Below are 26,936 nucleotides of genomic sequence, written 5' to 3'. Positions count from 1 at the left end.
GAGTAATGTGAGTACGCCAACTCAGTAATTAATAAAAGTAAATGAAAGTTGAGCAGAAAGAAAGCACATAATTTCACGTCACAACACTACAACAAATACATTACATTGCATAAAACAGTATAGAAACCATTTTTCTCGTAAAACAATTCAGTTTTAGGAAAACCTTTCCTTTTAAAACATCTTTCAACAATTTCAAACGAGTGATGAAAACAGGGAGAAAAGGATAGAATCGTAAACAGCCCCTCAGGCAAAAACATGTACCATAAACTTCCCCTCGGGCATAATATCAACAGAACCAGCTCATCGGGCTATCTCACAATTACTCGTAATCAGACCCTCGGGCATAACTTGAATCAAGAACCGCCCCTCGGGCAAAACACGGATCAAGAATAGCGCCTCGGGCAACAATATGAATCAACAACAGCCCCTCGAGCTACATCACATCACTCACACTAGGTATCCACGCTCACTGGGGGTGTTTAGACTCCGTAGGGGCTCCTACAGCCCAAGCGCTATAACAAGCCACCTCGTGGCATAATCAATCAGGCCCTCGGCCTCACATAAAAAAAAGCCACCTCAGTGCGCAACTTGATCCCATAATATCCTCACAACACAGGCCCTCGGTCTCACTCAGTCAGAGACCTCTCAAGCCACTCGGGCAACAATAAAATAGGAAACTCAGCCCAAAATATCGTTTAAAGTATCAAAACTGAGTAAATACGGCTGAGCTATGTAATTAGTAAAATACAACATGACTGAGTACAGATAATAAGTCAAAACAATGAGGAATAGTAGTAAAAATACCCTAAGGGTCCAAAATAGTTGGCACGAGGCCCAAATATGGCATTCAACTCAAAACATAGTAATACTTTTTAAAACACAATGATATCAAACAGTTTTCAATCAAAGACGCGACTTAATAGTCGTACGGGACAGACCAAGTCACAATGCTCAATGGTGCATGACCCAACGCTCGTCATCTAATGTGTGCGTCACCTCAAAGTAGCACAACGATGTGAAATCCGGGGTTTCATACCCTCAGGACAACATTTACAATCATTACTTACCTCAATCCGGTCAAAACTCTAGCCTGCGATGCCTTTGCCCATCGAATCGGCCTCCAATTGCTCCAAATCTAACCAAAATCAGTATCATACCATTAATACGCGCTAAAGGAACAAAGCCCAAGTGAAATAATCAAATTAACACAAAAATCTGAAATTGGCCAAACCCGATCCCCGAGCTCATGTCTCAGATTTCGATAAAAATCATATCACTAGAATCCTTATCCTCCCACGATTCCATACATACCAAGAACATCAAAATCAGACCTCAAATGGTTCCTCAAATCCCCAATTTACACTCTCCAATTTCAAGCCCTAATTTCCCAGTTTTAGGCTTTAAATCACACTAATTTCATATCTAATTAGGTAGAAATCACCGTAGAATCGAGTATTGAGTTCAAAAATCTTACTTTCAAGTGTTTCCCTTCGATTCCCTCATCAATCCCTCTCAAAAAGCTTTAAAACCGAACTATGCCACGCGTTCGCGATGCACCTTCTGACTCAACCTTCGCGAACGCGGGACCAACATCGCGAACTCAAAGGGCAACTCGCCTGCCTCACTCAACATCTGCATCGCGAACGCGACAGCCCTCTCGCGAACGCGAAGAACAAAACTTTGCAACAAAATACGAGAAAATCTGCAACTCTCGAAAACCTAGAATTGGTCCGTTAACCACCCGAATCTCACCCGAGGCCCTCGGGACCTCAACCAAACATGCCAACACATCCCATAACATCATTCAAATTTGTTCCAACCTTCGGAATACTCAAAACAACATCAAAACATCAAATCACTCTCGGATTCAAGCCTAAGAACTTAGAAACTTTCAAATTCCACAAATGACGTTGAAACCTATCAAATCAACTTCGAATGACCTGAAATTTTGCACACACGTCACAAATGATACTATGGACCTATCCAATTTCCAAGATTCAATTCCGACCTCTATATCAAGATTTCCACTGCCGACCGAAAAATGCCAAATTTCTAATTTCGTCAATTCAAACCTAAACCTACCGCGGTCCTCCAAAATACATTCCGGACGCGCTTCCAATTCCAAAATACCTAACGGGGCTAACCAAACCATAAAAATCTAAATCCGAGATCGAATACTAAGAAGTCAAAACTTGGTCAAACCTTTCAAATTTAAAGCTTCAAGCTGAGAATTGTTCTTCCAAATCCATTCCGATTATCCTGAAAATCAAAACCGACGATTTACATAAGTCATAGTATATCATACGGGGCTAGTCCTACCCGAGAACTGGCGAGCGAAGTGCAAACGTTCAAAACGGCCGATCGGATTGTTACAAAACACAACAAAGACAAACCTATCTCTATTATTCTTACCCTGAATAATTTAATTGAAGTCTATCCATCCAACCAAGTTTTACTTATAAATGTGCATAGGGGTGTGAGGTAAATAGGCTTGGGGTCGTGTGAGCTCTAATTCTTTGTCAATGGAGAATGTAATGAGGTCTGTGGGATTTTAATTTGGTAGGGTCGAGTGATTTGGCAGCTGATATGGAAAAAATTGAAGGAGTCAGTTGCCACGGTGCAGATCCGTTATGGTTAGGGGCAATTCCATCAAGTTTGTTAGTGGTAGGATGAGTTTTGGACGTAAAGTGAAACGGAGAACAAACGTGTACTGTTTTCAATAGTACATGGGTAATAATGGCTTTTTCCCTTTAATTTAACACTGTAATATTTTCTTCAGACTTTCAAGTAGTGAAAATTTTCCGTCCTCCTTTAATGGAACTGATCTTTCCCCCCAACCTTTTCAATTTTCATTCCTTAGCAGTTTATACATAGTGTATTCATTTTGTAAGAATTAACCTGTTTGGTTTGGTCGTTTTAATAAAAATTTTGGAGTTCTACACTCAGAATCATTTTGGTCAGTGCATAAAATATTATTTATGTCAAATAATTAACTTTTTTCTTCTAATGAAACCAATCAAATTTAAATAAACTATAATCATATCCCAATAATCGTAATTAAAATCAAAATCCAAACAATATTTTAAAAGGCGGGGGCGTGAGGCGAGGCGAGGCATTTTACCTCTGACGAGGCGAGGCGTAAGCCCTGAGACATGAGACGTAAGTCCCAAGGATCTTTAAATTTTACTAATTTCAAGAATTTTAAGATAGTATAAAATAAAAAATAATTATAAAAATTACATTAAAATTACAAAATTATAATAAATAATCTATTTAAAATATTTATAAATTATAATTCAACTATGAATAATACGAAAACTATGACATATATCATAATATGCAAATTAGCTGCAACATCGTTACAATTCAAACATCAAAAGTAATGTATTCGATACGAAATCTTATATGTATCTCTTAAGGAGTAATGAATTTTGAAAGAATTTCGATATTATAATTTAATATTTTTTTAAAATACTCCTTTTATTTAATATGCTTTCTAATTGTAAGAGAATTTGTATAAAAATATAATTCACAATTTAAATATGATTATCTTGCATAATTTATTTTTAAGTTTCAACAAGTTAATAAAGCATAATTCAGCATACAGTACCATGATAACTAATTATTTGCAAATAGTTACTAGCTAATGCTGAACTATTAAATTAATAAGTATTATATCTCGTAAACATGAAAAAAATAATATTTAGAAAAATGATAATAAAAAATTATAGCCTGTTATATAGTAAAGGCATACCAAAAGTTAATAAATAAATATTTTTTTAAATTAAAGATTTATTTAAAATTAACTATCATAGCAGTCTTAGTAGATAACGTGCAATAATTTATATTTTAATTATGACATAAAATACTCTCAATTTAATGATTTATGATTAAGAAAAAAGTAATTTTGAATAGTCAACGATTTATTAAGAAAATTTGAGAATTTACAAGATTAGTTACATACAATAGCATAATGTTATATTAGGCGAGCCCAGTACGTTGGGCGTTGGGCGCGTCCGGGACGTAAGCCCCGAAATCAATGTATAAGTCTCATGGAACTAAGCCCCACACATAAACCCAGGGCCTGGGCGAGTCCCAATCCTGCCTTTTAAGACAGTGAATCCAAACCATGTCATCTTTCCTTGAACAAAGAAAGTAATGTAATATCTCATGAATTGTTAAAAAAAATTGGAAACTCAACATTCATAATTTTCTTTTTTAACTTCAGCTCAAATACTTGGAGTGCCTTCTTTATTTTGCGAAGGAAGAACTAGAAAAATTTCATAACTTTCTATTTTTCAGTTTCAATAGTATACTTTCCATAAATAGACGGCCCATTTAAGGCTCTACGGATCATCCAAATTTGCTTCAGTGGGTTTATCCGGATCGGACTCCACTCTTCCAAGTTCCAAGCAACACCCCTTAAACCCCTCAATTTCATGCCTAAAAAGACCTTATCTTTCATGGCGTTTCTGAAAGTAGTTTAAAAATGGCAGTTTCTTATACACAGTTTTCGAGTGTATCTGCACAACTTCAGTTCCCTACTATGATGTCTCTCAAACTTAATTCTCCAGCCGCCAATGGCTTTCAGGTGACCCACATCACATAAAGAGATTTTTATTTCTCAACAGTTCGTTTTCTGCTATGTACACAAGTTTAGAATTACACCCACTAATAAAGTTCTGGTCGTTTTGCAATTTAGCAATTTTTGATTGCTTAGCTCGTACTTTTGTGTTTCTTGAATATTTAATCATGGATATGACTCTAGGTTTAAAGTATTGGATGCTAGACAATTAGTGGAACATTGATGTACGGTGAAAATTTTTAATGTCTGCTGGAGTTACTCTTTGCTAGTATTGCTGTAATAGTAGGTGTGAAAAATCGAATTTTTACTTTACTATATAGCACCACATTGACAAAATATCTCGACTTTGGCAAATGATCATACAATGGAAAGCTGAAGTTTCAAATATGTCGAAAACAGCTTCGATGATTAGGTTAATCTTCTGCTGACAATTTTTTTTTTTGGGTATTTCTCCGCTAGAAATAAAAAGGGAAATGTATTTCAATTGCTCTTTGATGGTTAGCTGAACTCTCGTATATTTTCCATGTAAAGTTTTCGTACAATATTCTCATATCCATGTTGAGTTTACTAGCGGAAGACTTATTTAATTCATCTTTTTTCTGATGTTTGATATTATTTTGGTCATCTGTTCCTATGCTATATATATTGAAACCAAGCTACTGTTTGCATTCTATATTTTACATCCAAATGGGAAGAACATTTACTTAGTTCCTTTTTGGTTTGACAAACCAATTTCAGAATGTTTGTAGTCCTCCATTAAGATTACTAGGTTAGTGGCTCTTTGTTGTTTATTCTTCTCTTGTCCTTGTTTTGGTTCCTTTCTCTTGTTTTTATTGCGTTTTGTTTATTGTTATTGTCTTTGTTCTTTTTATTCAATATTTTTTCTGGCTTGCTTCTTTTCTCCTGTTATTCACTTCACTCAATCTGGATGACAGTCGCCTTCTATCTTGGCAGATTTTACGACCGTTGACTAAGTCTAATATGTGCATTTTGAGCATCAGATCATATGGGACACGTTCAATTGCAAGACCTAAAATAATCTGCAATATGAACATAGCAGCTGGACAATCCGATGAACCTCTAAAATTTAACTTGGAGAACATAATAGACCGGGCAAGGAAATTGTGGGACAGCGCTCCTGCACCTGTCAAGAGTTTCCCTTGGAATAGAGCAGCGGACAATTTCGTTCAACTTATTCTTGACATTGTTTTGACAGTCACCAAATACTTGTATGTACCAGTACTTATAGTTACCTCAATCAGTGAGTTGTCTTATTGTGCACATGAAAGGAAGCTTTATATCACGCTGCTTCCATTTCTTGTTGGTGTTGGTGTTGCTGGCATATTAAAGTCAGCAGCTGCGGAGTCCTCTCCATCTCCCAAGGTGATCTTTTTTGCTGTACATAGTTCATGAAATTCTAGCAGAAGAATATATATCCAACATTACCAATTAAGTGCTCTATTAGATATTTTCTCAAGGAAAAGAAAGTACATCTATTAGATTGCCTCTGGAGTTTCACTGTCTCCTAGTTGCTAAAACTTGGAAACAGGATAGATGAAACGTTTGCAATTATTGACAAGTTGAATAAGGGACTCTTCCATCTCTATGTCATTCTGCTTTGCTATCCCTTATTCTCTTTTTCCCCCCAGTTCAACTTGTCCCTGTTTGGCTTTTTGCAATTATGGACTAAAGTTTGTGCTACATGTCTAGAATTGATCTGCTTCTTTGTCCAAGAAGAAAATAACATGAATGAAGTCTGGTTGTATACTGACATGTTTCTGCTCAATTTACAATGTTAGAATGCAGAAGTTCCCTGGCATTTGATTGCCATTGGCCTTTTCTTCACTCTGCTAAAGTTGCCGGGACCATATTATCCATATTGGGGTCGAATTTTTATTCCACATTTTGCAAATGGTGCATTGTTCAGAACTCTGTGGTTTGCTTTCCTCTGGTACAGAAGGCCTAGGAAGTCACTAGAAAAGACCCTGCCTGATTCAGTAGTTCTTGATCCTGAACAGAAGGAGCTATAACTTTTTCGGCGACAAAGTATTTGAACTGGTAATAACATTTGTTCTCCTAGAAGTAGTTTCATCTGCATATTAAAACTCGCTGCTACTTGCGCCCTACAGAAAAAAGATGCAGGCGCCTTTCCTTTGTTTTTTTAAAAAAGAAAAATAATACAGGCGCCAATGCTTGGCCTAAGGTGTTCTATGAATGAGAAAGGCATTGTATTTGTTTATGACTTCTATTTGCCTGCTGTAAGTGCTATGTGCTCTTTTCTTATTTTAAGGGGCAAAGGAAATCGATAATCCAATCCTTTTGTAGTAAGTCTGCTTGATAGATCTTGCACTTTTATAAATTTTGTTCTGACTAGTGTCAACTACCGTGCATGGAATCTCTGAATAAAAGGAACTTAATTAATAACTATGATCAACTCTAATGATAATAGTTCTGAGAGACAAAACCCCTTATTCCTTATGCAGTTGCATTAAGCTGATTTTCTGCCCTTTTTTTGTTCTTTCCAATTAAATGAATGTCCTTTTTACTAAGGTCTAGGCTGTACTTTAATGCTTACTCAGAGAAGACGTTTCTCTTGACAGCTCTTGCATACTTTACAACAATTTGAACTTCCAACTTCAAAGACTTTGTAAGACTTAACTAAATGATATGACAAAGTCGTCCAATAATGTGTATGGTTTCTGAAGTATGTTTAAGCATACTTGTAAATTGTAATCCCTTTGTAATAGTCAGTATGGTTAGGCTTTCTCTTTACTATTTGACCAATTGGGTATTTAACCTTTAACTTTTGGATGTGGAATTTCAATTATGAATCTCTAAAATATTGGTAGTGGAAGCACCAGTTGCCTTGATATTTAAGCTGTTAAATGTAGTCGTGATAGCAAGAGGGATTCTTTGATTTGGGTATCATAGTGTTGCAATTGGAAGTTTCTTTCGTAGTTCAGAAAATTAGATATTTGCAAGGCACTGTTATCGACTGATCAAATTATTTTTGCAGGGGCAAATCACTATTTTTGGCAAATTGTACCACAGCAGATCCAGTCAATTGGTCTGTCTATTGGATCGACCAAGTTTGAAGATCTTGGATTTTCACTTTTAGAGGGGCTTTGGTTTTTTGTTCTAGAGAAGAAAGCTTCTTTCCAATCAGAAAATAGGTATATCAGTCAAAAGTTTTCATTGTAAAACATTCAGTCAATGTAATGCTCAATCTTGTAAGGAAGTGTCTCCCTTCTACTCTTTTTAATTGTATTTTCTTATCATTATAATTGGATTCTTATCAGGTTACTTACTGTTAACCAGGTCAATTGGGAAGGCAATCTTGTTTCTGATACTAAGTTTCTTACAAACAGTTGAACCCTTTTTGTCAATCTCAGGCTTAAAATTAAGGTTGAAAGATAAAAACAGGATAAACAGATAAAGTACTTAATAAGCATCAACTCATCTCTAGAAAAATATTTGAATTAAATCAGGATACTTTTATTTGATAATGAATCAAAAGAATTGTTACTTGTTACAGAAGCTAAGAGGGGCATTCCCCTGTACATACAAACCAATGAGGGACTACTCTTAGAATCAAACACAATAGTGAGAAGAATTGAATGCAGAAAACTGACTTAGACAAAGAGTAAATGCCTAAAAACAGAAGACATGTCTCCAACTCGTGCAAGAATCCTGGAATGACGCCTTGTTACTGCTGCTGCTGTTTCTTCTCCAACCTTCAATTCTGGGAATACAAATCCTTTCTTGCTGAACAGCGCATCGATCAGGTTCTCCAAAGCCTCGGGTGTCAATCGAAATCCATCCCAATATAAATGTGAAGCCCTTTCAGAACATACAGCTACCCCTTCCTCTCCACACTGCTTCTGTGCATCAAAATTGAATGGACCGTTGTCACTTCCACAACATGCCTTCATCAAAGTCTTTGTCTTGAATCCCAGGAACGCGTGATTTTTAAGAACAGCCATGAATGCTTTGTAGTAATCTGCATATATGATGTGAACATCAGGGTATTTTAGACGCAGCTCCAGAATTGCTTGCCATAGGTGATCATTGTGAAGCTTCGAAAACATATTCAATCCCTTATGGCATCTGTTTTTGCCAATTGAATCGACCTCGGGAAACAGAGTCCTAAAACCAGGAAAGCAGCCCACGGGTAGAATTCCAGAAACCATGAGAGTTTTGGCCCCAGCTTCGTTGATGAGTCTCTCTATTGAATTCTTAATTGTCTCCACCACTTCAGGCACGAGAAGAGACGCCTCTGAAATAGATTTTCCATGTAAGAAGGCATGCTTGTAATCATTGATGCCGGGTTGATCCATAAAGATGAGCGCCTTCGGAAGAACCTTGTTATTTCTGCCGCAGTCATGAAAAGAGAAGCAGTCTTCATAGAAGAACCTCATGAAGGTAGAAATCTGAGATAGGTCATGTGACTGTGGAGGCGCTGGGATGCCATTCTTGAGGAAGAAAAAGGGCTTCATGAAAGTCGCTCCAGGCGTCGCAAAACTCAGGCCAGACTCGAAGAATTCAGTGCCTCGTTGAGTGTATGGTTGGGGAGAAGGCAAACTGAGGGTTGCAGCAACATGATCAGCAACTGATGATGAAGAATCTCCGAAAGTGTATATGGAATTAAAGGGACCAACAGCTTCTTTCGCCAAAGAGAAAGACGAAACAACAACAACAAGACAGGAAAAGAGTAATAGCAAGACAACCAAATGATGGCTGATGCAAACGGAGGCCGCCATATTGTAACAGAGAAATCTTACAAACTAAAGGAACAATCAAAGAGAAACTAATGAACTCAAAGGAGGCGTGAACTCTAGTTTATGGTACGTACTGTATTTATAGAGTTTGTAAGCTTGGTGTTTAAGCAAAGTTATTGGTGTTTCCTAAGTTGACTAGAATTAGAGTTTTTATTGAATTATTGAATTTTCCTTTTTCTTTCTTTTATCCCAAGTTTCTTAAACCAAGGGGCACTCCCGATTTACTATTTTCATAACTTTTTAAGAAAACAGAATTCGCTTTTCCTTTTTTACAAACTAAGTTTGAGGAAAAATGGGATACATTTTTTTGGGAGCAAAACTTTGGGTCTTTATATATATATATATATATATATATATATATATATATATATATATATATATATATATATATATATTTTGTGAGATAATTTTTATGATATTTCTATATAATTTTTTTGACTTTCCAAAACAATTTTTATTTTAGCATATTTTAACTGCATTAAATATTTGAGTCATCTCTCTTTTATTCTCAATTTAGTAGGTGGAGTTTCGAGTTACGATTGGCATTAGTGAAATTACTAAATCAGAGCAATTAATTTTTATTTGTATTTTGTTACTTTAAAAAATTTCATTGTTCAATGTTATTTAATACTCTACTTGTTAAGTATCTTTTTTTTACTCAATAGATAATAATTTGATTTGTTACATAGGTGGCTTCAATAACATAGCTAAGAAATGCTAGACATGGTACATGTAGGAATTGTGTAATTCAGATTTAATCATAAGTTAAAGAAAACTTGAGTTTCAAACCTTATACAAGTATATGTAGTTATATGCAAAGCCTAGATTATATTTTCCTCGAAAACTCTAGTTGCTTTCTGAAGGAACAACATATTTAGATCTAGTACAATGTTCTTTGACAAAAACTAATTTGGTAGTTATTACAGTAGTAATTAATTACTATAAGAAACATTGTTCTTTTATCGACAATTTTAATTTTATAAAGCTAGTCCCAGTATGTAGTATATTAAGAGTTGGATCTAGGATTTTGAGCTTTCGGGTGCTACAACTATTTTGTTGGTTTAAGCAACTTTAGACTTCGGTTCGGATTACTTGTTTTTTTGGTATATAATATAAATCAATTAAATGAAGATATATAGTACTATATTTATTATAGAGCGAAGATTTGCAAAGAAAATATTATTTTAACTTTGTAAGAAAAAGGCAAATACTTAGACACAAAAAGAAAGTCAAAAGTTAACAAATAAAGTATGATAGTTAACAAAAATTACATAAGAAGAAAAATGAGAACGGAATATATAGAATTAGGAGTGTACAAACCGAGCCGGAAAACAGCACCAAACCGAAAAGTCAAACCAAATCGATTAAAAAATCCGACTGGGTTTGGTTTGATTTGGTTTGGTATGAGTAAAAAGCCCCGAACGTAACCAAATCGACATATAAATATATAATTTTAAGACTTTATATAGAATTTTCTTTACAAAAATTCTAGAAATATTTAGGATTCTCTTATGGGATGTAATATTTAGTACTAGAATATGAAGTATGTCATTTTTATTAACCTTAAGTAATGAGTTATATGATCACTTTCTTATCAAGTGTTACTAAAACACCAATTTCTTTGTTCTTCCATGTTAATAAGTCAAGATTTATTAAATTCTTATATGTTTTCGAATTTGAAGTGGTGTTTCGACAATCTAAAATTAAATAGAACATATCATTAATTAGGTATTTTAATTAGCAAATTCGTTTAACCTTGAAAGTATACATCAACAAAAATTATTGTCAGGTTAAAAAAGTAACTATCATGTGCTATTAACAAAATTCTCCCATAAAATTATTTTAATAGATCATATGTTTGTCAATTTTTTCAATTTTTACTAAATATATATTTGCTTATAAAAAATTTAACAAAGTAAGATTGAAATAATATTCATGTAATAAAAAACCCGAAAAACCCAACAAAATGGAACCAATCCAAACCGATATAGTTGGTTTGGTTTGGTTTTAATAAAAATCGAACCAACCCGGTCCATGTACATCTCTTTATAGAATGATAGAAAACTTAACATGATGTAGCAAGCCAAAAGGTTAAAAAATTGTTGCCAGTTGGGTTCAATCCTTCACAACCAAGGTGGAATCTCCTACCCTTTGCCATTGGCACTTTTGTATAAACTGTTATTGTGGATAGCGCTTCAAATATATATACAATTTCTTACATATATATATACACACATATATATATGCACACAGAGTTTTGAACGAATCTTGCGGGTGGCTTAGCACCCCCTCGGGCCTTACTAGATAAGCCCCTGAGTATACTTGAGAAATAATGTCAGTTACAATGCATATTTGTGAAAATTCATTGAATTCCACTGTCTTGAAGTTATAGGTGTTGAATATGTCAAAAGTCCCACATCGGTGGATGATATATTTAGTTGGGATTTTTTCCCTATAAAAGAAGGCCTAATGTTTAGGATTTAAATGCACCTCTCATTTGCCTTCTTATCTTCTTAAGGCATTTGTATCTTCTCTCTTTAGTATTATTTCACTTGTATTTTTGGAGTGAAATAAAATATTGGTTGTGTCCGAGGAAGTAGGCAAAATTGGCCGAACCTCGTAAATTCTGGTGTTCCTTTTATTGTTGTTTTATTGTCTTATTTATTATTTGGTGGCTGTCATAATTTTTGGTATAGTAGTTGTGACTCATTCACACTATATACATTTGGCTTCCGCAACAATTGATATCAAAGCCAAGGTACTGTCTAAGTATGCTCTGTGGCTGCAGCATAGTCTGATCTTCCACATCAGAAAAGATTTATCTTGGTAACTGAGTCAAGGTTCTATCTGAGTATGCTCTGTGGTTGCAGCTTAGTCTGATCTTCCACACCAGAAAGGAAATAATCTTGATTTGTGTCATCGACTATTAAATAATATTTGTGTCAAAGATGGGAGACAATAAACAAGAAGAATTTACATCAAGTGTCAACAATACGTCATCATTGACATCTTCGCTTATGACAAGAATTGTGTCAAATGCGAAATTTGCAGTAGAAATTTTTGACGGGTCAGGACATTTTGGGATGTAGCAAGGCGAGGTTCTAAATGTCCTTTTTCAACAAGGGCTAGATCTTGCCATTGAAGAAAAAAGACCAGATGTCATTGGAGAAGAAGATTGGAGAATTATCACCGTGTTGCTTGCGGTACCATTCGATCCTACCTTGCTAGAGAGCAGAAATATCCATACACAAAGGAAACTTCTGCAAGTAAATTATGGAAAGCACTGGGGGATAAATTTTTGAAGAAAAACAGTCAAAATAAATTATACATGAAGAAGAGACTGTTTTGCTTCACCTATATTTCTGGTACCACGATGAATGAACATATCACCAGTTTCATAAGTTGGTCACAAATTTGCAAAATATGGATGCAACTTTTGATGATGGTGACTTGGCCTTGATGTTGTTGGGGTCACTTCCTGATGAGTACGAGCACCTTGAAACTACTCTACTCCATGGGAATGACAAAATTTCTCTCAGAGAAGTTTGTTCGGCTTTGTACAGCTATGAACAAAGAAATGGAGAAAAACAGAAGGGCGGAGAAGGAGAAGCACTGGTTGTGAGGGGTCGTCCTCAAAATCAAACGAGGACAAAGAAAGGAAGATCCAAGTCAAGATCTAAACCCATCAAAGATGAATGTGCCTTGTCGAGAAAAGGGGTACTGGAAGAAAGACTGTCCGAAGTTGAAGAATAAGGCCAAACATAACAATGAAAAGGCCATTATGGATTCAAATGTAGCTGATTGTGATGATTCAGACTTCTCATTAGTTACAACAGAGCCATCAACATCATCAGACATATGGTTGATGAACTCGGCTTGTAGCTATCGTATGTGTCCCAACAGGGACTGGTTCGTAGATTTTTAAGAAGGACAATATGGAGTCATCCACACAGCGGACAACAGCCTTCTTACCTCATATGACATTGGTTCAATACAATTAAGGAACCATGATGGAATGATCAGAACATTAACAGATCTTTGATATGTACCGGATTTGAAGAAGAATCTCATCTCTGTGGGAGCCCTAGAATCAAAAGGGTTCAAAATCATTGCAGAAAATGGAGTGATGAGAGTATGCTCCGGTGCACTAGTGGTAATGAAGGCCAATCGGAAGAACAATAACATGTACCATTATCGCGGTAGTACAGTTATTGGGACATCGACAGTGACATCCAGTGACGACAAAGAGGCAGAAGCAACCAAGCTATGGCACATGCGTTTGGGACATGCTGGAGGAAAATCCTTGAAAACTCTATCAGATCGAGGATTGTTAAAATGAGTAAAGGCTTACAACTTGGAGTTTTGCGAGAATTGTGTCAAAGGAAAACAAACAAGAGTTAAATTTGGTACAACGATCCATAATACTAAAGACATTTTGGATTATGTACACTCTGATATTTGGGGTCCTTCCAAAACACCTTCATTGGGTGGGAAGCACTATTTTGTAACCTTTGTTGATGATTTTTCTCGAAGAGTGTGGGTGTATACAATGAAGAGCAAAGATGAAGTGTTGGGAATTTTTTTCAAATGGAAAATGATGGTGGAGAATCAAACAGGCAGGAGGATCAAGTGTATTCGCACAGACAATGGAGGTGAATACAAAAATGATCATTTTAATAAGGTCTGTGAAAATGATGGCATCGTCCGACACTTCACTGTCAGACATACATCACAACAGAATGAAGTGGCAGAACATATGAACTGGACCTTGCTGGAGAAGGTACGGTGTATATTGTCTAATGTTGGCTTGGGCGAAGAATTTTAGGCTGAGGCAATTACATATTCATGCCACCTTATTAATCGTCTACCATCTACTGCTATTGATGGCAAGTCACCATTTGAAAAGTGATATGGAAAGCCTGCTGTAGATTATGACTTTTTGCACGTGTTTGGCTCAACCGCATATTATCATGTGATAGAGTCAAAATTGGATCCAAGAGTAAAGAAGGCTATTTTTATAGGGATTACTTCTAGAGTCAAAGGATATCGCTTATGGTGTCCTATGACAAAGAAAATAATATTCAGTAGGGATGTTACCTTTGATGAATCTGCTATGGTAAATAAGGTAACAGAAGATACCAAACAAAATGAGGGTGCTTCTAAGCAGGTAGAGTTTGAGGGAAACTTTATGTTACACCCCAAGTTTTCATACGTGAGAGTACGTCGTAAGTCATTGATGTAAGCTCGGAAATGAGATTATAGTTGGAAGCAAATAAAGTAAGTTAATCATGTTATCTTGGAGGTTACAAATATTTAAGATCATGAATAACGAGTACCAAGAGAGTTGGAAATCTTAGAAGCTAAACCAATTGAAGAAAATAAGTTTCGTCGAAAGTCGACAAGTTTCGAATATTATAACATGTACTTTGGGGTAAGACTAGGGTTCTTAACATGATAAAGAGGTTATTCTATGAGTTATTTTAGTCTTATGATAATTATTTTCTACATTTTGAAGGCAAGCAAGTTGTGGAACAAGAGTTGGCAAAGGTCATTACAAGTTACATTCATAAATTTGCTGAAATTTAGGTCAAATGTATCTGCGAATTTCTCCAAATATAATTGGAATCATGGGGTGTTCTACCTACCAAATTGAAGATCTATGAGTCTAGTTTCTAACGCATTAAACTGTTCGTCAATACGACATCGGAGTAGAGAGATATTCGCATTTTCGCGAGACCGCGCAAGCAGCTCCCAATGGGACCCACTTAGGCGGTGGTTGACCTACTTCAATTTATAAACGATTTGGACGCCTATTTTTGCTCATTTTTCAACTACAATTCGTCTCCAAACTTCTCCTAACCCTCCTAAACATATACCACAAGGGTTTGAAGTGATTCCAAAGTGATTACACCATATTTCAATATCAAAACTTAGTTCTAGTGAAGAACAACACCTCTTTGAGGTTCTGTTGTCATTGAGGATTGTTGTGGGCTGTATTTGGATGAAATTCCAAGTTGTTGCTGCTGTATAAGGTGAGTATAACAATCTACTAATTGTGCTTAATCTTTCTTGTATGTTGGTTAAGTTGTTAGGATGATAAACTACAAGATAATACTTGGATTAACTTAAGTCACTTCTATGGTGTTGTATTGCTATTGAGGGTTGTTGTAAACTGAATATAACTTGGATTTTGACTTGAAGTTACTGTATAAGGTATGTATATTGTTATCTTGCTTGTGCCTCAGGTTATCTTTATGTTGATTAAGTTAAATGGATGGGCTAGACATGAACTAGTGAATAAAGTTGCTAATTGAGGATAGTTGAAGTTGTGGATTATTTTCGTTGTTATAAATATATGATTTAAGGCTGGAATCATTGATTAATAACTTCATTATCATGTTAATGATACTTTTATGTTGAAGTAAGAAGTCTATAAGGATTGATAAGGGGTATACGGATTCCAATCGGAGCTTGCCGCTCGTCGTAATGTAGTTGTGACTTGTTGTTGTTATATGGTGTCTTGATATTGATAATTATGTATTGATGGATTGCTCTGGTCATTGTTGTTTGTATATGGTATTGGAGGAGGCCCTTGTTACAAGGGAGATGCTGCCAAAATTTACGTAAACGAGCTACTAGCTTAAGTTATAGACTTAGCCTTTGCTCAGCACTGATTTTGAATCTCCTTATACTATGATAGATTGAGTTGACTTGTTTGAAGAGTTGCTTGGAAGTGATTAAGGACTCAATGGGTTTAAGGTATGTTAAGGCACTTTCTTCTTTCTTTTGGCATGATCTAAAGTGAAATGAATACGCTAATTCATAACGGATCTACTCCTAGAAACTAAGGTTGTCCATGTTGTTCTTTCCTTATAAAGTTATTCTAAACAAGTGTGTATGATCCTTAGATCCCACTAAGGTTCATATTGATGGTAGGGATGTCCATAATGTTAATCGAAGGTGCCATGACCTTATATCACTCCGAAAGGGTTAGAACGTGATTCCATGAGTCGAGCATGCATTATATATATGTATCTATTTTACTCTACCAAGCCGCGCTATAGTCGGCCGGGTATGACACCTATTTTGCAACCACTTATCAATTGGTTTACCGAGCTCCACATGGCCGGGTACGATTCTACCGAACCTTATGATGGTCGGGTACGGCTTTTACCGAGTCCTCTTTGAGACCGGGTACGATATGATGATGATGATGCCCACAGAGGCGAATGTTTTAAAAAGTTTATGTATATATATGTATTATGCATTTCATATCAGTAACCCCCAGAGGCACTCAGATGTTACAGGTTGTATCTCCTCTATCTCTCTCTTTACATTATTGTTCTTGTTTATGCTTTCCTGCCTAACATACTTGGTACTTTATTCGTACTGGCGTCTCTTTTGCCTGGGGACACTGCATTTCATGCCCGCAGGTCCCGATTGATAGGTTGACAGTCCTCCTAGTAGGCTATCAGCTCAGCGAAGGTGTTGGTGCACTCCACTTGCTCCGGAGTTGCCTATTTGGTCAGTATGCTTTGGATATGTATTGATTGGTATGGCGGGACCCTATCCCGACCTTTATGATTTGATGTACTCTTAGAGGCTTGTAGATAGATGTCAGGTGTATGGATAATTGTATGGCCTTGTCGGCCTATGTTTCGAGTTTACTAATGGTCATGTCGGCCTTATAGGCCCGTATGTCACATATATTAGTTTGTATATCATGTTGGGTCTTCATATGTTGAGTATTCCATTATGTTTTATTTTTTTTATCTCATGACGGGTTTTCTGGCTCATTTACTCATGATAACATAATAAGAAAGATATGTTACGTTGGTAATCGGTTGAGTAAGGCATCGGGTGCCCGTCGCGGCCCTTCAGTTTGGGTCGTGACAGAAGTGGTGATAACAGTAAATCAAAATATGACACGATGACAGAGTCTATAGTCAAGTGAAGGAAAATACAAGAGGTGACAAGCCTTAAGGCAATAAAAGAGTATAAGCCATAAAGTCATTCTTATTTCGAGAAATGAGATGGTGACTTCAACGTGATTACCAGGAGGAAAGGTTAGACCCCAGAGTAATAAAAATCAGTATAGGCTAGTGAACATATTAAAACCGAACATGAATTAGGGACCGGAGGATTTGATAATGGTCGACATCATGAGAATTTCAAAGATCGTACTCCAACAATAATAGAATAGACAATAGACGAATAACCTTTAAAGGTTATTTAGGAAGTCGTTTACCTAAAGCAAGCACTCTGAGTAGAGTTAATCTTAAGGGACTAAGTGTGCCAGTTACCGTAGGTGTCACCTTCGTGCGTAAGAGATTTAGTTATCCCTGGTACAGAAGGTTACCATAAGGTGATTAAGGTTCATTGATAATGTGAAAAGACGCCGAATATGAAAAGGTAAAACAACTATAGGTAGATCGTCGTAGTACTAAATCTTAGTACTCCCCTAAAGGGGGGGAATATGGTGTGATATGATATTAAGTCGGAGTTAAGCGGTTCAGTTAACTATGGAATAGTAAAGAAAGAATGTGGTAAAAATGAGAAAGGGATGATGTTGCATTTATTCAGTTCCTGCAGATATGTTGCGACTCCAGAACCTTATACAAGCACGACACCGGAGAGAGGCAGTAAAAGTTTCCGGCCAGGATGTTATTGATAAATAAGTGTGAATGGACACTTGATACATCAGGAGCTAGTGGCGAGAGATAAGTTAAGACAAAGGATATATCCCAAGAGGGATTATGCAGAATATATATATATATATATATATATATATATATATATATATATATATATATATGAGAATGGACCAACGAGTAATTAGTAGTTGATTCAGGAAGAGCCCAGTTATCGCTAAAAAAGAGGTCACAGATAAATCAATAGATCATGCAAGATAAAAGTAGTGAACCGCGGCATAGTGAATTCAGTCTCGCAGATATAAGATCGCAATCATTTGAAAAAAATTCAGATAGGAGTTGAGGCAATTAAAAGTACTATTTTAATGTTTATGAAAATAAGAGAGAGTGCCACTAAGGAGACAATAAAAATTTGAGCTTAGAAGTAACCCTACGAGCACAAAGGCATAAATTTATGTAACTAAGGATTATTATAGGCGAGTAAGAATAACGAAAATTACCTTCGGGTGTACGATATATCAAGCTCGCAACTTTACAAGAGCCAGAAGGTCTCCTTAAGTACTACAATGAAAGACTAGTTGAGGAAATAAGGAAGAAGGTTTCCACCTAAGCATAGTGAGCTAAAGAGTAAATGATCCTGTAACAACAGTCTCACTACAATATTGTATACACTCCATAAGAAAGTGGCACCTATCATGGCTAATGAATGGAAAAAAAAAGCCATCAAAGGTGATGTTTGAGATCATATGAGGTACAGGAAATTATAGTATTCGTGGGCAAAAAGACAAGCCAAGTATTCATGCAACAAGTGATAGAACGACCAGCAAAAGTAATTGCTTACATTTAAGGACAACTGAGAAGGCACGAAAGGAAATTTATGGTGCTAGCAAGTTAAAGGAAGGTTGCGAGTAGTATAAATAGATCGGTGTAGGTCCTAAGGTAAAGTATTGTAGAGCAACAAGGTTTTAGGTAGATAGGAGTAAGGATATGAAAAGGTGAGTTATAAGGTGACGAGAATATGTATGTCCTCGGGATTAAACCCATCAAAACAAGGGAGCTGATGATTTCCATATGTAATAAAAAGCTCGGTACATCCTGAATGAACACAGAGGAGTCTGAGACTAGGTGCATTTAGAAGAGATGGAATGTTGCCCTGGCAGTAGAATAAGGGTGTAATTGTGATAGATAAGAGGATGATGCTTAGGCCTTTGATTGAGTAATGATTTAACGAGAAAGGGATTTCATTAATTGCACGGGATTAGAATACCCCCATAAGATGAATCGCATTGGGATGCAATGAAATACGGTTATTGAAGTATAGTATTATCCCTAGGTGGATCAGGAAAATCACTTCATATGTTCCCCGATAAGATGTGAGCCCTAGTGACAGTGTATTACGTAAGAGGTTGCAAGTTATCAGTGATAGATTATAGATCAACATTAAGGTGAATAAACAATAGATGGGTACAAGTTCCAAAGTACGAGATGAGATTTGTTTGTTATTCTTAGATGAATAATAATGAGGAAGCACTAAAGGACTTAGATTTATACATATAGGATAAGCAGCGAGAGAGTAACCTGGAGTTGGGTAGCAAACCTCGGTAATAATAAACCGAAGTAAGTTTTATGGTATAGTATAACCTACCTAGATGTAGTAAATCCATAAGGATAGATATACAAAGCTATGAAACAAGAGATAGAAATAGTATTAAGTTCGATAAAGTACCAAGCGAAAGACATCAGTACACCTATAGATGCCTAGAGGGACAGCTTGTCATAATTCTGTATATGTTCATAAAGCGAGGCTTAGAGAATGGCTAAAAGATGGAGGGAAAAGAGAATACGACCCGCTAGGCACTCATACAAGGACACAGTCGTACATACTGCATGACATAAGGTAGCAAATGTTATGATGTTGGAAGAATTCCGACCACATGTCATGGCGTGACAAAGAGGCCAAAAATAGGGGAATGCCCAAGCATTTAGATTTATTCACAAAATAGTGGATTAGATGGAAAGATGAGCATTAAAGTATTCGTAAGAGCTATAGTTTATGAAACTGATAAGCGCATCAATCAACATTCGAGGACGAATGTTCCAAAGGGGGAATGATGTTACACCCCAAGTTTTCATACGTGAGAGTATGTCGTAAGTCATTGATGTAAGCTCGGAAATGAGATTATATTTGGAAGTAAATAAAGTAAGTTAATCATGTTACCTTGGAGGTTACAAATATTTAATATCATGAATAACGAGTACCAATAGGGTTGGAAATCTTAGAAGCTAAACCAATTGAAGAAAATAAGTTTCGTCGAAAGTCGACAAGTTTCGAATGTTATAACATGTACTTTGGGGTAAGACTAGGGTTCTTAACATGATAAAGAGGTTATTCTATGAGTTATTTTAGTCGTATGATAATCATTTTCTACATTTTGAAGGCAAGCAAGTTGTGGAACAAGAGTTGGCAAAGGTCATCACAAGTTACATTCATAAATTTGCTGAAATTTAGGTCAAATGTATCTGAGAATTTCTCCAAATATACTTGGAATCATGGGGTGTTTTACCTACCAAATTGAATATCTATGAGTCTAGTTTCTAATTCATTAAACCGTTCATCAATACGACATCGGAGTAGAGAGATAGTCTCGTTTTCGCGAGACCGCGCAAGCAGCTCCCAATGGGACCCACTTAGGCGGTGGTTGACCTACTTCAATTTATAAACAATTTGGACGCCTATTTTTGCTCATTTTTCAACTAAATTTCGTCTCCAAACTTCTCCTAGCCCTCCTAAACATATACCACAAGTGTTTGAAGTGATTCCAAAGTGATTACACCATATTTCAACATCAAAACTTAGTTCTAGTGAAGAACAACACCTCTTTGAGGTTGTGTTGTCATTGAGGATTGTTGTGGGTCGTATTTGGATGAAATTACTAGTTTTTGCTGTTGTCTAAGGTGAGTATAACAGCCTACTAATTGTGCTTAATCTTTCTTGTATGTTGGTTAAGTTGTTAGGATGATAAACTACAAGATAATACTTGGATTAGCTTAAGTCACTTCTATGGTGTTGTATTGCTATTGAGGGTTGTTGTAAACTGAATATAACTTGGATTTTGACTTGAAGTTACTGTATAAGGTATGTATATTGTTATCTTACTTGTGCCTAAGGTTATCTTGATGTTGATTAAGTTAAATGAATGGGCTAGACATGAACTAGTGAATAAAGTTGCTAATTGAGGATAGTTGAAGTTGTGGATTATTTTCGTTGTTATAAATATATGGTTTAAGGCTGGAATCATTGATTAATGACTTCATTATTATGTTAATGATACTTTTATGTTGAAGTAAGAAGTCTATAAGGATTGATAAGGGGTATACGGATTCCAATCGGAGCTTGCCGCTCGTCGTAATGTAGTTGTGACTTGTTGTTGTTATATGGTGTCTTGATATTGATAATTATGTATTGATGGATTGCTCTGGTCATTGTTGTTTGTATATGGTATTGGAGGAGGCCCTTGTTACAAGGGAGATGCTGCCAAAATTTACGTAAACGAGCTACTAGCTTAAGTTATAGACTTAGCCTTTGCTCAGCACTGATTTTGAATCTCCTTATACTATGATAGATTGAGTTGACTTGTTTGAAGAGTTTCTTGGAAGTGATTAAGGACTCAACGGGTTTAAGGTATGTTAAGGCACTTTTTTCTTTCTTTTGGCATGATCTAAAGTGAAATGAATACGCTAATTCATAACGGATCTACTCCTAGAAACTAAGGTTGTCCATGTTGTTCTTTCCTTATAAAGTTATTCTAAACAAGTGTGTATGATCCTTAAATCCCACTAAGGTTCATATTGATGGTAGGGATGTCCATAATATTAATCGAAGGTGCAATGACCTTACATCACTCCGAAAGGGTTAGAACGTGATTCCATGAGTTGAGCATGCATTATATATATGTATCTATTTTACTCTACCGAGCCGCGCTATAGTCGGCCGGATATGGCACCTATTGTGCAACCACTGATCAGTTGGTTTACCGAGCTCCACGTGACCGGGTACGATTCTACCGAACCTTATGATGGTCGGGTACGCTTTTACCGAGTCCTCTTTGAGGCCGGGTACGATATGATGATGATGATGCCCACAGAGGCGAATGTTTTAAAAAGTTTATGTATATATATGTACTATGCATTTCATATCAGTAACCCCCAGAGGCACTCAGATGTTACATGTTGTATCTCCTCTATCTCTCTCTTGACATTACTGTTCTTGTTTATGTTTTCCTACCTAATATACTCGGTACTTTATTTGTACTAACGTCCCTTTTGCCTGGGGACGCTGCATTTCATGCCCGCAGGTCCCGATTGATAGGTTGACAGTCCTCTTAGTAGGCTATCAGCTCAGTAAAGGTGTTGGTGCACTCCACTTGCTCCGGAGTTGCCTATTTGGTCAGTATGCTTTGGATATGTATTGATTGGTATGGCGGGACCCTGTCCTGACCTTTATGATTTGATGTACTCTTAGAGGCTTGTAGACAGATGTCAGGTGTATGGATAATTGTATGGCCTTGTCGGCCTATGTTTCGAGTTTACTAATGGTCATGTCGGCCTTATAGGCCCGTATGTCACATATATTAGTTTGTATATCATGTTGGGTCTTCATATGTTGAGTATTCCCTTATGTTTTATTCTTGTTATCTCATGACGGGTTTTCTAGCTCATTTACTCATGATAACATAATAAGAAAGATATGTTATGTTGGTACTCGGTTGAGTAAGGCACCGGGTGCCCGTCGCGGCCCTTCGGTTTGGGCCGTGACACTTTATTTTTCCTACACAAGAAGCAGAGGAGGAAACAAATGAAGATTATCCTCTGGAAGAAGAGCTAGTAGAGAGGGAGATTCTAACTCAGGAACCTCAACAATAACTTGAATCAATAGCAACTAGCAGGCCAAAAAGGACAATAACAAAACATGTTCGTCTTATAGAGACGGTTGCTTGTGCCGCCTCAATTGTAGCTGATGATGTTCCTACCACTTATAAAGATGTTGCCCAAAGTTCAAAAGAAGATAAGTGGAGGATTGCCATGAATGATGAAATGTAATCCCTTCATCAGAATCATACATGGAGATTGGCCAATCTCCCGAAGGAAAAGAAAGTAATTGGGTGCAAGTGGATATTTGCAAAGAAAGAAGGATTTCCTAACCAAGAATATGTTCGTTACAAAGCAAGATTGGTGGCCAAAGGATATGCTCAAAAGGAGGGAATTGATTACAATAAAGTTTTTTCTCCAGTTGTAAACATTCCTCCATTAGAATTATTGTACATACTGTATTTATAGAGTTTGTGAGCTTGGTGTTTAAGCAAAGTTATTTGTGTTTCCTAAATTGATTAGAATTAGTTTTCATTTAAGATTTATTAAATTATTGACCAAAGACTTTTTTCCTTTTTCTTTCTTTTATCCCAAGTTTCTTAAACGAAGGGGCACTCCACACTCCGAATTTACTATTTCCATAACTTTTTAAGAAAACGGAATTCACTTTTCCTTTTTTACAAACTGAGTTTGAGGAAATAAATGGGATATATTTTTTCTGGAGCAAAACTTTTGATCTTTATAAATATATATTTAAATTAGTTACTGATGTTTAGTTTATAGCATATATATTTCTATGTATATCGCCCCATATTTTACTTTTGTTTCGTGAATTTGGGATGTTAAATGCTATGATTATATTAATTTGAAGTGTTTTTATGTGTAGGAATGATTCGGGAGCAATTGGGGGCGAAACGCGCAAGATTTGAGCCAAAACGAACCAAACCGGGAAACTTGCGAATTTAAGCGCCACAAATGGCACCCAGCCCTACCTGTTGCGCCAAAAATAGTGGAGGGTGTCGTGGAGGGCGCCTGGCGCTAGAAAGGGCGCCAGTGACGTGAATTTTCTCCAAATTTGCCCGAGACAAGGTTATTTCGGCCTTAGACCTACCTAACACATATAAAAGCAATACTAAACCTATTTTTGAAGGGAGAAACGCCACTTTGGAGAGAAAACACACACGGGATCGTGAGGAAGCGGAGAATTCTCAGTTTTCTTCATCTTTTTCTAGTATTTCCAATTGATTAAACACTTATGCAATTGTTTGATTACATCATGAGTGGCTAAACACCCATTGTTCTGGGGTTGTGATTTAGCCATGAAAATTGTTGTTTGATATTAGCTTGACCTTGATTATAATTCACTAATATATGATTGTTTCTTCAATTATGTATTTAATTGCTTAATTGTCTGTCCAGCAGTTAGGTTCTATTTACTATCTATGTTATGCTTGGGAAAGCCATGTTTAGATTAGAGAAGAATTGAAGAGAGCATGATCTTAACCCTTAGGGGGAGCGGATTTGTGGTTAAGATAGGAATATACCTAGTCACCGTGCTTAATTAAATATGGTAATCTTAATGTGTTCTTAATAGATTGATTTCATAGGAATATAGGCGTTAATCTATTTTGAATAGGCGAGTAGTACTTCGGGAGAAGGCCATGAGAGCAATTATCGATTAATTAGCAACCATGAATGAATTATATGAAAGGGAGAGTTAATTAGAACACAATACGAATGATGAATCGATCACAACCCTGGAATATTTGTCTCTACTGAATACACAACAATCAACTCATTACTTGATAATTTAGTTATTATTTAGAATCGTAGTATAATATAATCATATTATTGGACTTTGATTTTAGATGGATTGAATAATAATTTTAGTGATTTAGTGAGTAGTTTATATAAGTCTCTGTGGGTTCGACACTAAACTTATCATTATATTACTTGTCGACCACGTATACTTGCATGTGCGTTTGGGACCAACAAGTTTTTGGCGCCATTGCCGGGGACTTGAATATAAACTACTTTCTAGTTTTTGCTTAAATTGTTTATTTCGTCTAGTATAACGTTACTTGATTGTTTCTCTAATCTCAGAAACTTTGATTGGATGCGTAGGGTCAGAAGCCAGGACAGACTCAATGGCTTTGACCCCGAACCTGAGAAAACATTTCATAGGAGGTTGAGGGAAGCAAGGGATACAAACAATATTCAAGCACTCATTCAATTTCCTGTGAACATGGCAGAGGAGAAACATATGGCTGTTCAGGAAGTAGCAATGCTCAGTATTGCTAATGTTACCTCCAGCATAGTGAAGCCCAGAATCACTAGGCACTTTGAGTTGAAACAGAGCATGATCCAGCTACTTCATGCAAATGGGCAGTTTATGGGTCTTCCACACGAGGATCCACAACAGTATATTCTGAGCTTCTTGGAGATTAGTGATACTTATATCACTAATGGGGTCACTCCAGATTATGTGAGGCTCACACTTTTTCCATTCTCTCTGTTGGGCGAAGCTAAGCGATGGCTAAAGGCAGAACCAGCTAATTCCATTACATCTTGGAATGATTTGGCAAGAAAATTTCTGACAAGGTTCTTCCTTTCAGGCAAAACTGCAAAGATCAGAAGTGAGATAGTTGCCTTCAAACAGAAAGCAGGAGAATCTTTATACTCAGCTTGGGAAAGGTTCAACGGGCTACTCAGAGACTATCCTCATCACAATCAGATGAATGAAGTGTTAGTTCACACTTTCATAGAAGGGCTCCATCCCCAAACAAAAATTATAGTAGATGTTGAAGTTGGAGGTCAAGTATTGGAGAAAAGCTTTGATGAAATTTATGGATTATTGAACAAATTCTCCAAAAGTAATCCGGATTGGCAAGGAGAGATGGGTAGGAACATGGTACAAAAATCACCATGGGTTCTTGAATTAGATGTTGTCTCAGCATTGTGAGCATAGGTCTCTACGCTGACCAACCAAGCCAATCAAATGACCATGATCATTAACAAGCAACAAACCCAGCCAGTGCAACAAGTTCAAATATTTTGTGAAGTGTGGAGAGGGTCACATGAGCAATCTATGCCCAGCAAATCCAGAGTCTGTATATTTTGTGGGTAATGGAAATCAAGGCCAAACAAATTAGTATGGGGACACCTATAATCCTAACTGGAGGAATCACCCAAACTTCTCTTGGGGTGAAAATCAAGGCAATCAGAATCAATACAGTCCTCAAGCACCTCAACAACAATCCAGACCACCTCAGGCTAAACAACAAGCTAGCCTTGAGGAGATGATGAAGAAATTGATGTCCGACCAGCAAGCCCTCAATTAGAAATTAATAGCAGATCAACAAACTTTCAATCAAAAATTAATAGCAGATTAACAAACTTTCAATCAGAAAATAATGGTTGATCAGCAGGCTCAAGCCGCAACACTGAGAAATTTGGAGCACCACGTGGGCCAACTTGCTAGAGCCCAAAATACCAGACTAGTAGGGGCTCTTCCTAGTGATACTTAGCTCAATCCTAAAGCTCAAGTCAATGCGGTTACCTTGAGAAATGAAAGAGCATTAGAAGAAGTTCCAAAGAAAAAGAAGAATACAGCTCATCCTGAAGGAAAATTAGTTCCCAAGCCAGTTGAGGGGAATGCGAAAGATGATAAAGGACCCGAGTCAGTAATTGAGACTAGTCCACCACCTCCGTTTCCAAAAGACTGCAGAAGCAAAAAGATGATGCTAAGTACAAGAAATTCCTAGATATTTTGAGCCAAGTGAGTGTGAATTTGCCTTTGGTGGAAATTTTGCAGGGAGTGCCTAAGTATGCAAGGTATCTCAGAGATGTTGTGGCAAACAAATGAAGACATGCAGAGTTCGAAACAGTTGCACTTACTGAAGAGTGCAGTGCCAGAGTTCAGAGTAAACTTCCTCCTAAGTTGAAGGATCTTGGGAGTTTCACAATTCCTTTGTCTCTTGGAAAATAAGAAGTTGGTAGAGGGCATATGATCTCATGAATGATTAGTAATGTTGTAAATTTTCTTGTTGGGTA

General features: G+C 36.6%; 2 protein-coding genes and 1 non-coding gene across 3 annotated transcripts; 1 reads left to right on the top strand and 2 right to left on the bottom strand.

Annotated features, from left to right (window-relative positions):
• The first annotated feature begins 4,283 nt into the window (after nt 1–4,283).
• LOC142161790 (uncharacterized) lies at nt 4,284–7,915 on the top strand. Its single transcript, XM_075218108.1, has 4 exons — nt 4,284–4,591; nt 5,540–5,968; nt 6,385–6,643; nt 7,602–7,915. The coding sequence occupies exons 1-3, from the start codon at nt 4,490–4,492 to the stop codon at nt 6,613–6,615; spliced, it is 762 nt and encodes a 253-aa protein (XP_075074209.1). The 5' UTR covers nt 4,284–4,489; the 3' UTR covers nt 6,616–6,643; nt 7,602–7,915.
• Nucleotides 7,916–8,067: 152 nt separating this feature from the next.
• Nucleotides 8,068–9,434, bottom strand: LOC107773645 (GDSL esterase/lipase At5g03980). The gene has a single exon (XM_016593050.2). It carries the CDS (start codon nt 9,343–9,345, stop codon nt 8,218–8,220), a length of 1,128 nt encoding a protein of 375 aa, XP_016448536.1. The 5' UTR covers nt 9,346–9,434; the 3' UTR covers nt 8,068–8,217.
• Nucleotides 9,435–25,509: 16,075 nt separating this feature from the next.
• On the bottom strand, nt 25,510–25,614 carry LOC142162479 (small nucleolar RNA R71). Its single transcript, XR_012693742.1, has one exon. It is a non-coding gene; the product is annotated as a small nucleolar RNA R71 (small nucleolar RNA).
• Between the last annotated feature and the right edge of the window lie 1,322 nt (nt 25,615–26,936).

The sequence above is a fragment of the Nicotiana tabacum genome, chromosome 7 (assembly GCF_000715075.1).
Source record: "Nicotiana tabacum cultivar K326 chromosome 7, ASM71507v2, whole genome shotgun sequence".
Taxonomy (NCBI): Eukaryota; Viridiplantae; Streptophyta; class Magnoliopsida; order Solanales; family Solanaceae; genus Nicotiana; species Nicotiana tabacum.
This window is presented reverse-complemented; position numbering and strand designations above follow the sequence as displayed.